Here is a 12670-nt window from a genome sequence, read left to right as displayed (position 1 = left end):
CATGTATATTTTGTATTGCTTCTTACTTGACCTAACTTCACCCAGCTAGCAATTTCCGATAATAGAATTATTGTGTTAATTCATTAAAGGTAGGTGAAATATGTTCTGGAATTTTAATCTCAGCATAAGTTAATGTTCTTTTGGGTTCACATTAGAGAGTATTGTTGGCCTTGGTAAGACTAGAAAAGTCTATAAAATCACTCTTGGCAAGTAATTACATATTGTTTTTCAAAAAATGTTACCTTTAGCATCCTGGCATCAGGGACACATCATGGCATCAGCTTATTCACCTCTCAAATAGAACTGCTGTTAAAATGTAAAATACTGAAAAATTGTAATTTTTTCTCTTTTTCCCCAGGTATTTTTCTTTAAGTATTATTTTTAGATTTTATGAAGATACAGAATGAAATTGTGTGCATGCTGTACTATGTGAATACTTTAAAATGAAATCTGTGTCACATGTTGTTCCAGGCCTGTGTTGCATAGCATCTGGTGTCATGACTTCAGAGATCCATGTGTCTGCATGTGCTAGACTACAAAGACCTAAACTGTCCAGTTCTAAACAATGCTCTGCTTCCTTTTTAATTACTGATTTTTTTCAATATCCAATTTTGTTTTTGCTTTTGTTTTCCAGGCTTTGAGTTGTATTCCATGGTGCCATCTATTTGTCCTCTAGAAACTCTTCACAATGCCCTGTCTTTAAAGCAGGTGGATGAATTTCTTGCTTCAGTTGCTTCTCCATCAAGTGAAGTTCCACAGACGGCCCCTGAGATCTGTAGGAAAATTATTATTGTTATTTGACTTGGGGGATATAGATATTATCTAAATATAAAAAGAATTATAAAACAAACTCAAGTAGTGGTAGCGAATAGAATTTTAGGAGAGAAAAGGATGTAAGGGAGCATTATTTGGAATTCTTTGTTGTATTATGTAATGTACCACTTTTTTTGACTCCTCTCAAAACTTTTGTACAAAAAGGGAAAAAAAAAATCTAAGGCCCAGCAATAGAAGTCAACAACATAATACAGAGTCAGGGTCTTTTTTTCACATTCCTATTATATGTCATTTTATAATGAACTTTTAAAAAAATTGTAAAATATTCCATCTACATTAACCCATACATGCACACATGCCCATCCATGGTAATTACTCAGACTGATTCAGAAAGAACTTTTGACTAAGAAGGAAATGACTATAACATTTTTTTCAAATTATGTTCTTCAGAAAATATTCTGAAGAAGTTGGTTGTGTGTGTAATAAAAAGGGGTTTATGGCTAATTGAGTTTTGGAAACTATGTGTTATCTCCTATAATACATATTTCCTTACAGAAGAACCTTAGCTATTGTAACTATACCTCTTGGAGGTACAACGCCACTTGGAGGTATAGTTACAACAGCTAAGGTTCTTCTGTAAGGAAACCTGTGTACCCAGATTTTCCGAAACTTACCTTTTGAGAAAACATATTTTGGTAATACATTTAAACATCTTGCAGTACTATTCTAAGGGATTTCATTTTAGGAAATGTTCAGGGTTACATTTTAGGTGTGAGGAGTCAGCTGGCTGTTGTCATTCTCAGCTCAATGAGATCCTTCAGCACATTGGAATTTCCAGTGTCAGATGCATTAGTTTTGGGAGACAGGGCTCTGCTTAGAGTTAAGAACCTGCTAGTTCTAGTAATATCTTAGGAAAGCTACAAATTTTCTGTGTGCACCATTTTCCTTTTTGTAAGCAGAATGCTATAAATATGTTTCTTGGAAGAACGAAGCCAGCGGTCTTGAATTGAAAGCCCCTTTCATATCTTGCTGTTACTCTCCTTCCTTTCCTGGGCCACCACATGTGCTATTCGAGAAAATTCTGTTTACATGGTATTCTACCCAAATGGTGCCCCTGCATTTCTGCATTAGAGTGGCCCTTCCCTTTTCCTATACTTCTGGTAGTAGAGGTCAACTTTCAGTCATTAATTGAAACAGAGAGGAATCTTGGTATGATCTAAAATATTTCACTTTAGGATTTGGGAAGTAGGCTTTAATTTCAAAAATTATATATGAAATGAAAGAATGTAGAGTAGGTATCAATGGTAACTTTTTAAAATAAATCTTTATTATTCAGATTACTACAGATGTTCCCCTTTTTCCCCCCATAGCTCCCCTCCACCTGATTCCCCCCGCCACCCCATGCCCTTACCGCCGCCATTGTCCTCATCCATAGGTGTAAGATTTTGTCCAATCTCTTCCCGCACCCCTCACGCCCCCTTCCCCTCGAGAATTGTCAGTCCATTCCCTTTCTATGCCGCTGATTCTATTATATTCACCAGTTTATTCTGTACGTCAGATTTTTTATTGACTTGATTTTTAGATTCACTTGTTGATAGATATGTATTCGTTGTCACTTTGTTGTTCATAATTTTTATCTTTACCTTTTTCTTCTTCTTCTTCCTCTTCTTAAAGAATACCCTCAGTGTTTCATATAATCCTGGTTTGGTGGTGATGAACTCCTTTAGCTTTTTCTTGTCTTTGAAGCTCTTTATCTGACTTTCAATTCTAAATGATAGCTTTGCTGGGTAGAGTAATCTTGATTGTAGGTTCTTGCTATTCATCACTTTGAATATTTCTTGCCACTCCCTTCTGGCCTGCATAGTTTCTGTTGAGAAATCAGCTGACAGTCGTATGGGTACTCCCTGGTAGGTAACTAACTGTTTTACTCTTGCTGCTTTCGAGAGTCTCTCTTTGTCTTTTGCCTTTGGCATTTTAATTATGATGTGTTTTGCTGTGGTTCTCTTTGGGTTCCTTTTGTTTGGGGTTCTCTGCGCTTCCTGGACTTGTAAGTCTATTTCTTTCACCAGGTAGGAAAGGTGTTCTGTCATTATTTCTTCTAATAAGTTTTCAATATTTTGCTCACTCTCTTCTTCTGGCACCCCCATAATTCGGACGTTGGTACGCTTGAAGCTGTCCCAGAGGCTCCTTACACTATCTTCATATTTTTGGATTCTTTTTTCTTTTTGTTTTTCTGGTTGGGTGTTTTTTGCTTTCTCATATTTCAAATCTTTGGTTTGATTCTTGGGGTCCTCTAGTCTACTATTGGATTTCTGTATTTATTCTTTATTTCAGACAGTGTATGCTTAATTTCTTACTGGTCCTTTTCCATTTTTTTGGCATTCTCATTAAGATCCTTGAAGGTCTCACTAAGTTCCTCAGAAGTCTCACTAAGTTTGTTGGCGGTTTCTAGAAGATTCTTGAGTAACCTTGTAACTGTAGTTTTGAACTCTATATCCAGTAGTTTGCTTTCCTCCATTTCTTTCATTTGTGACATGTTTCTTTGTCTCCACATTTTGGCTGCTTCCCTATGTTGATGGAGTGGCTTTGTGTGGTAGGTGACCTATAGGGCCCAGTGGCTCAGCCTCCCCAATCACCTGAAGTGGACACTCTTGGTGCACCCCTTTGTGGGCTGTGTGCACAGTCTTGTTGTAGTTAAGCCTTGATTGCTGTTGGTATCACTGGGAGGAATTGACCTCCAGTCCAATTGGCTGTGAGGACCCGCTGTGTCTATAATGGAAGAACTGCTGTGCTGGAGACTCCCTTATGGGGCAGGACTTGCTTCGTGGGGCTTTGGTGCTCACTGAGTCTGCCTCTTGAGTGTGTCACTTATATATGTGAGGAGTTGAAATCTGGTATCGTCTCACACTGACCTCTAGGTACACTGGTTCCTGCATCTCCAAGGAAGTGCAAGTCAGCTGCTGTCTGAGGCCACCCAGTAGGAGCTACAGGGAGATCTGCAGATTTCTTCTCTTTGCTTGGGGTTTGGAAGTTTTGGAGCTGTCTGACCCAGCTGCAATTTGTTAGGTTAAGCTGCAAAAGGGCTGGCTATTCATATGCAAAAGTCGCTGCGCACAGCTTGGGCGAGTTTATAAATTGGGTGGGGCAGGGTCTCAGGGAATCACTAGGGCATGGCAAACAGCGATGGCTGCCAGTCAGCCATCTCTGTGTCTCCGCGTCCTGTGCCCCAGCGCAGTAAACAATGATTCCTGTGCGCACCTCTGGGAGAAAGCCACCCTCACTTTCCGACCCGATGCCAGACAGTCCAATTTCTCCACGTATGAGTCTGGGTCCCCAGAGTCTCGCTAGAAACTGGAGTTCAGAGCAGACAGGAGCTTGTATCTCCCTCCCAATTGAAAAAAACAGCGCACCCAGTAGCCAGCCCAATTCGCATGCGCCTCCGTACCTCTGCTTTTCCGAGCCTCTGCACCTCCTACACAGTCTCAATGAGCTGCTTTCTTTCCTTCTAGTTGTAGAACTTCTACTCTGCCAGCTTTCCCGTGGTTCTGGGTGATAGTTGTCTTGTCTTTTAGTTGTAGTTTTGATGTGAGAGGCAGCACGTACAGGTGTATACCTTATGCTGCCATCTTGGTTTCCGGTATCAATGCTAATTAGAATTTAGAAGGTTTTCAAGGAATGACTTAAAGATAATAGCAGCAGTAATAATGGGTTTGTTTTGGAAAATATTTTGGTGAAATATGTACAAAAAGGTCATTTTTAAAGGTTTATTGTGTGGTGCTGTTATTTTATGATGACTTTTTATCTGTGGTTAGTAAATTTAGTTCATCAGAGTGTATACTGAGGTAAATAAATGAAGAATATTAAATTCCTTTTCCAGTTCTAATAAGCTCTCCTCTGTATCATGGATACAAGATGTAGTCCAATTTATGTGGCTCTCTTAAATTTTCATGCCATTACTTACTAAAGGAACTAGGTAAGAAAGTAAATATTGTTAATGAAGTTCATAGAATTGGGTGAACTTTAGAATTAATCTAGTTCATTGGTCTTCAAACTATATTCCCAAGAGCTTTTGGAAGCTCCAGAGAAAGGGAGGGGTGCTGAATGTGTCTTTCAGGGCTTCTTCAATTAGAGCAGGGGTGGGCAAACTTTTTGACTCGAGGGCCACAATGGGTTCTTAAACTGGACTGGAAGGCCGGAACAAAAGCATGGATGGAGTGTTTGTGTGAACTAATATAAATTCAAAGTAAAGGAGCGGAGGGGAGAGCAAGAGAACCCTCCGCTCTTTCGGCTCCACGGGCCGGATAGAACAGCCGAATGGGCCGGATCCAGCCCGCGGGCCAGAGTTTGCCCACAGCAAACTAGAGTATTTGCTTTGATCCATTTTATTTAACATTTGAGAAAAGATTACTGTTTAAAGGAAAACACTTAGAATAACACTGCTATAGAAATCAATCAATTAGTGATCAAGCAAGACTACAACCCAGGTTCTCTAAAATGTATGGGTTTCCTTACTGTTTTTGAATATTCAAATAGGATGCCAATTATGATAGAAGTATCTGAATCCATATTTTATAGTGTAACTAGAGGCCCGGTGCACGAAATTCGTGCATGGGGGTGGGTGTGTGTGCCTCAGCCCAGCCTGAACCCTCTCCAATCTGGGACCCCTCGCGGGATGTCCGACTGCCCGTCGGACATCCCTCTCACAATCCAGGACTGCTGGCTCCCAACTGCTCGCCTGCTTGCCTTCCTGATTGCCCTTAACCACTTCTGCCTGCCAGCCTGATCACCCCCTAACCACTCCCCTGACAGCCTGATTGATGCCTAACTGCTCCCCTTCCAGCCTGTTTGCCCCTAACTGCCTTCCCCGGCAGGCCTGGTCCCCCCTAACTACCCTCCCCTGCAGGCCTGGTCACCCCTAACTGCCCTCCCCTGCAGGCCTGGTACCCCCCAACTGCTCTCCCCTGCAGGTCTGGGTCCCCCCTAACTGCCCTTCCCTGCAGACCCAGTCACCCCCAACTTCCCTCCTCTGCCAGCTGGGTCACCCCTAACTGCCCTCCCCAGCAGGCTTAATCGCCCCCAACTGCCCTCCCTTGTAGGCCTGGTCTCTCCCAACTGCCCTCCCCTGCTGGCCACCTTGTGGTGACCATCTTGTGTCCACATGGGGGCAGGATCTTTGACCACATGGGGGCAGCCATCTTGTGTGTTGGAGTAAAGGTCAATCTGCATATTATTCTTTTATTAAATAGGATAGAGGCCCGGTGCATGGGTGGGGGCCAGCTGGTTTGCCCTGAAGGGTGTCCTGGATCAGGGTGGGGGTTCCCTTGGGGTGTGGGGCGGCCTGGGCAAGGGGCCTGTGGTGGTTTGCAGGCCAGCCACGCCCCCCCCCCCCCCCCCCCCCGGCGACCCAAGCAGAGGCCCTGGGATCTGGAATTTATTTATCTTCTACAATTGAAACTTTGTAGCCTAGAGTGAAGCCAAGCCTTCTGCTCGCTCCGTGGCGGCAGCCATTTCTGTTGGGATTTATTTATCTTCTATAATTGAAACTTTGTAGCCTTAAGCAGAGGCCAAAGCAGGCCAGGGCTGCAGAAGCTTGGCTTCCTCCATCACCACAGGCAACCCTAGCTTCCTGCTCTCTCCAGCTCCGTGGCTGCTGCCATTTCTGTTGGGCTTTATTTATCTTCTGTAATTGAAACTTTGTAGCATTGAGTGGAGGCCTGGGCCAGCAAGGGCAGGTGGAAAGCTAGGCTCCCTCCATTGCCAGGGAAACTTAAGCCTCCCTCCTGCTCTCTGTGGCTGCAGCTGTCTTGGTTGGGTTTATTTGCATATTCCCTCCTGATTGGCTGGTGGGTGTGGCTGGTGGGTTTAGCGGAGGTATGGTCAATTTGCATATTACTCTTTTATTATATAGGATTGCAGAATTAATATTTAGTAATCACAATATACAGGGTGGGGCAATAATAGGTTTATAGTTGTTCTTATAGAAATAGTACAATAATTAATAAATAATAATATAGCAATAAACTATGTGTTTCATGTACTCACAACTGTAAACCTATTTTGGCCCACCCAGTATTTATATTATTTATACTTAATTCCCTAATTTGTCAAGGAAGTAGCATCATAATATAGAACTATATTGATTTTGTGGTGTTAACAAAGAAAAAAACATTAATCTTCTATCATTACAAAAGTTTTTTTTCCTCATCTAGGACAAAATTACTTTTGTGGTAACTAGCTGGTTTATAATGGGGCACTGACAGTATCAGATTGAGGGAAAAGGTGTGGGAATGCCAAGTGGATAAGTTAGAGCTGGAAGTTAACACAATCTGTACAATTCCCTTGCATGAAGATACATCTTAGCTGGGTAATATAGGAAGACAATATGGTTTATTTAATTACTTGTAATCTAGTTAGTTTATTCTTAAATAGGATAGTTTAAAGATGTTTATAGATGAATATATTGTGTTTATTTATTTCTGAATCTCTACTTGATGTTTTTGAGAGAAAAACAGTTTGGGACTCTTTGCCTTCTGTTACCAGCCAATAAAACAATGCTATCAGCTGTCATCCCTTAAGAATCTGAGTTTCTATTAGGGCAGGATAAAATTGTCTGTTGCTCTATTCTTATTGGCATTCCTTGGAGAATACTGTCAAATGCTTATTGTTTACAAGATAAACAGAACATGTGTTTGACTAAGAGTATGAGAAAAGGTCCTATAGGAAAGAGGGATTTGCTGAATTTACTCTGAAAACCGTGTCTTGTCGGTTTTCCCCTATTATTTATTGTGTATAAACATACGGCTATGAAACATGTCATAAGAAATTTTCTAAAGTGTAAAGATGGAATTGACAGAAAATTATTGAATTACCACTGTTCTTTGTTTGTTTTTTCCAGCCTCCACAGCTTCACGTTCCAGTCCAGTAATGAGAAGAAAAATATCTTTAAATACATATACACCTGCAAAGATCCTCCCCACACCACCAGCTACCTTAAAGAGTACTAAAGCAAGCAGCAAACCAGGTTAGGCATATGTGTGAATTTATAGATTCTGTATAGCAATTAGCTTGCTTTTTAACTGTGTGATCTATTTTAAGTGAGATCATTACATTTTAAGAAGTTAATTGATCCTAACAGTTAAAAAATCCTACTGTAGCTCTGGCCGGTGTGGCTCAGTTGATTGGGCATCATCCTCTGCACCAAAAGGGTGCTGGTCTGGGCACATCCCTGGTAGGAGGCATGCTGGAGGCAGCTGATCAATGTTTTGCTCTCACATCAATGTTTCTCTCTCTCCATCTCCCTTCCTTTCTTTCTAAAAATCAATTAAAATATATATTTTTAAAATCTTACTATAGCCTCTTGATATATATGTATTTTTTCTCTGTTGTCTTCTTCTCCCACATCTGTTAATAAAATGTATTGCATACTCATACATTTTTCCAAACTAATTTATTGACTGTCTTCCTTTGGTTTTCTGTTAAGCTTAGGCATCATTTTATATGAAAGGGTGTTTTAGGAGGAGGTGGGGAGGGGTAATAACCCTTGTTATTGTTCACTTTTACCTGTTATTTTCATTCTGTCAAACCCATCTAGTAAATTCTTATTCCAGATATTTATTCTTTAATTTTAGACATTCTTTTTTATTTTTTATAGTTTTTCTTCAGAGATTTTCTATATATTTTTTTTCATTATAAGCATATTTTCTTTTGTTCTTAAACATAGTTAAAATAGTTGTTTTCAAATTCTTGTCTGTTAATGTGGCTGACCTCAGAATTAGTCTTTATGAATTTACCCACTGTCAAGGAGAAAGATGTTTTCCTGTTTTTTCATATATTGAGTATCTTGGATTATATCCTAGACATTATGAATGATATATTATAGAAACGTTGGACTCTATTATTTCTGTTATGTTCCTCCAAAGTGTACTGGGTTGTTTTGGTTTTTCTAAAGCAAAGAGTTAACTTTGACCCCAAGTTGCAAAACTCTGCCCCTTGAAGTGGCTGACAGCTCCACTGTCACTCACTTTTTTAGGCCTTAGCTGGAATTCTTGGAGCTTGCTCTTCTCATGACATACATTTAATATGTTTATACAAAGAAGTGGAGGCTCTCTGACTTTCCAGCAGCTGTAGTTTCCCAATACTCGTCTTCTGGTTCTTCATGCTAGTATGACCGAGTTTTATGTTGGAGTGTTAGCCATTTTACATGGTGCACACTGGATCCTGTCCTTGGGCCAAAAGCTTTTAAAAAGGGGCTTGGGAGTTAGAGGTGGGTTTGGGGGAGATACCCATCTCATGATGTTCACTTCTTTCAAGTGTTGATTTTTTTCCAGTATGTGCCTGCCTTTGTTCACTCTTCAGTGTCTTCAGGTAGTTGTTTTCATACTTTATTCAGAGTTAATACTTGTTATGTGCAGGAAGATTGGTCTGACATGAGCTTACCCATTTATATAGAAGTGTAACTCGGCTTAGAATTGCTTTTTGATGACTCATTAGAGTATGACGTTGGTTTGAATGTAGAAGGATGAGTCCTAAGCCAATAAATTTTCTAGTTTTCTAGCCTTTTAACTTTTTAAATAGGGACGAGATGGGAGATATAGGAGAAAATAGATGTGTATTGGGAAAATGATGAGTTCGGTTTTAAATATGTTAAGTTTATGTTTCCTATTAGATATCGATATAGAGATTTCTAGTAGGATATACAAATCGTAAAGTAGAAGAAAGGCCTGGGCCAGAATTATGAATTTGAGTGTTGTTAGCACAATAGATGTTAGTTAAAAATGATGGAATAAATTAGTTTGCCAGGAAGAATGTAGAGTGAAAAGAAAAAATGTGTTTGGTGAATGCAGCCCATTGACATTACTTTTCTGTATTGGTGTTGAATTCTCAAAAGTTAAAAATGCTCTATTAAATGTTTGCAATGTTTCATTTACATTATAATTACAACATAAAGTTTATTATTTTTTCACTCATCAGTATTACCCTTTGGTTGCTTGTGAAAATCTAAGCAATAGTTTTTTTTCTTTTTTTGTTTAGCTACCAGCGGACCTTCTAGTGCAGTTGTTCCTAATACCTCATCCCGAAAAAAGATTATAAGTAGCAAAACAGAAGTGCATGAACACAAAAAAAACACTGGGAAGAAGAAATAAAATCTTCTTAGCTGGAGCTAGAAATCCTTATACTTACAAAAATCATGTGTTCGTTAGAAAAAAATGTGATAAGCCTTGGCTAAAAACTGTCAAAACAAGTAATTTCTGTTTCTTCTTCTACATCTCTGTATTTATGTAAAAATATGTTAAATCTAGAGCATTTTTTGTATAGTTTCAGGTAAGAAACCTTTACCATGATATGGAAATGTTTAAAACCATGTTTATTAGCATTTTATGAGTAGCAAAACTTATGGTGATAGAGGTTTGTTGTTCTGAATATGATGTTTACTGTATGCCTGTGGGAAGAAAAGGAACATGAACGCCCAGCTGTCCTGTACCAGTGTGGCTCCAGTAATGTTATTTAATGAAGAATCTGTGAAGTGGCCTCTGTACTCACTTTCAGTATCATGGATGGTATCTCAGCTGTAAAACCTGTAGCTTGGGTTGAAATTTGATGGTCAGGATTACATATTTCAGGCTTTAAAAAAGTACATTTCCAAAGAGATATTGACCATTTAGATTACAACCCCCCCCCCCCCAGTTGTTACAATTACATATATGCTGCAATATTTAATAACTGGAGTTATAGGGTATGGGTTATTTTTTCCAATCTGTGCTTTGAATTTTTTTATTGTGTGTTATTTAAAATATTACAGATACAGCTGGGATAGCTATACCTTTATGTGCATAAATTTGTATATTAATTTGTAGAAAATATTTTCTTTATATATTTTCTTACCATAAGGTGCTTTTGTTCATCAGGAAAATTTTGCTCCACGAATTGGCAAGAAAGTCATCCTTAGAGTTTCTTTTTAAGAGATATAGGTGACAAGTTTATAAATGTAACATTTATTTTCAGTTCTTTTTAGATCTAAGAAACTCAGTTCAGAAATAGAAATCATCAATGTGAGAAGACTATCTGAATTCTGTAGTTAGTACAGATTATACATAGCATCTGTTTTTACTCCATCCTTATCTCTAGTGTATCAGTTGATTTCACTAAGAAAGCTTAAAGATTGAGGATTTGAGGTAAACGCTTTTTTCAAGTGATTAGATTTCAAAGAGAAATTAAGATTGTGTTGTGATTTCATCTATGATGTGAAAAAAATATTATCCTTGGTGCTTTTTTTCCTCTGCGCAAATAGTTAATTATATGCCACTTATAATGACTTAAACTCTAAACCAAACAATACAACCTGATAAGAATTCCATGCATTGCCAGTCAGGTAACTTAAACTGCTAAAGCATTAGCTTGAAATTTATAGTTAAAAAATTATTGAATTCTCATATTAATACAACTATTACATTTCTTCAAAAGAGACTCTACTAACCTTAAATCGTCATATATGAACTGACTTTTAGAAAATAATCATATTACATGTTTTAAAAGGTACCAGATGTGAAATCACAAATATATACAATTATGTAAGTTCATATACTTCACATGAATGTAAATGTATTATACAGAGACATGTCTTGTAAACAGTTGAATGTATCTAAGCTTTTTGTATGTGAAAATGTGGTTAATGTGCTCATAGTGGGAGTTAGGAACCTACTTTTATTTTTTAAGTGAATTAAAATATTTTATTTCCAGAATCAGAGAGTGACTTAAATGGCAAATTATTATTTGTTTCTACATCCACCCATCCTCCTCCCCTTGTAATCACCACACTGTTTTCCTGCCCATGAGTTCTTTCTTTTTTGTTTCTTTTTTGTTCAACAATAACCCCCACCCACACCCCCGCACCAGAGCTGTTTGTCTGCTCTCTATCTATGAGTCTGTTTCTGTTTTGCTTATTAGTCCAGTTTATTCATTAAATTCCACATATGAATGAAATCCTCTGCCACTTTCACTTCAATGTGATAGGGCCAATCTGTGTGGTCATCTGTCTACTTCTGAATGAGTAACATTCTCCAGGAGAATGCTGGTTGTGGAGATGGTACTGGGGTCATGTTCCCCCAAAGCTTCAGCACTGTTGGTATTTGGGACCAGATAATTCTTCATTGTGGGAGGATGACCTGCCATTGTAGAATGTTTAGCAGTATCCCTGTGCCAAGCTGCAAGGATTGAGGTCATCAGTTAAGACAGTGAGCCAAAATGAAAACAGCAAGTCTTTATTCACTTACTGTGATAATCTAAGCAAGAAGCCAAAAAGAAATGTAGTGCTGGCTCCTCGTTGTGGCATTTTCTGCCATGGAATGGCACTAGGCAAGGTCAATCAAATGGCATGTGGTGCAGATGGAGGAAATTGTCTCACTGCTGACAGCATTGAACAAAAGGTTCCTGCCATTTTATGAACCCAGGAGACTGGGGGCAGAGGAAAGGGGACAGGTTAGGAGTGGAATCTCAGTGAAGACAGCTAAAAGGTGTCTCAGTCAAGGTCCCCTGATCAGGAGGCCTTTGGAGTTGCCTGGGCTAGGAACACAGGTATGCATATGAGATGCTGGCTCAGGGGGCCTGGCTCCTTGACTACAGCTCTCTTGGAAGACTGTGGGTAGAACAGCTTTATTCTATGAAGCCTGCTAGGCAACACCTTTGTAACTGCCTATGGTAAGGCCTGAAAGATCACTCTTAGGATTTTGGTCTGGAGCCACTCTCCTCATTCTGCATCTCAGCTGCAAAACCTGTAGTGTGGGTTGAAATTTGATGGTCTATGTGTCAGTAGCATCCCCCTAAACTGTGAGAATCAAAAATGTCTCCAGACATTACATTATGTCTCCTGGGGGGCAGAATCACACCCAGTTAAGAACCA

General features: G+C 39.3%; 1 protein-coding gene across 16 annotated transcripts in view; it reads left to right on the top strand.

Annotated features, from left to right (window-relative positions):
• Positions 1-11518, top strand: part of PPIP5K2 (diphosphoinositol pentakisphosphate kinase 2) — a 70144-nt gene extending 58626 nt beyond the window's left edge. For 15 of the 16 annotated variants that reach the window (XM_080680342.1, XM_080680352.1, XM_080680338.1 and 12 more), the window contains 3 exons: positions 635-775; positions 7670-7795; positions 9805-11518. In XM_080680342.1, the coding sequence (XP_080536468.1) occupies positions 635-775; positions 7670-7795; positions 9805-9917 (380 nt within the window). In that variant the 3' untranslated portion in view covers positions 9918-11518. The remainder of the gene's footprint in view (positions 1-634; positions 776-7669; positions 7796-9804) is intronic. The other variant, XM_080680344.1, reaches the window with a different exon arrangement.
• The last annotated feature ends 1152 nt before the right edge of the window (positions 11519-12670 follow it).

This window comes from Plecotus auritus, assembly GCF_963455305.1.
Source record: "Plecotus auritus genome assembly, chromosome: 7".
NCBI lineage: Eukaryota > Metazoa > Chordata > Mammalia > Chiroptera > Vespertilionidae > Plecotus > Plecotus auritus.
The sequence above is the reverse complement of the archived record's forward strand: the minus strand, read 5'-3'. Positions and strand labels throughout refer to the sequence as shown.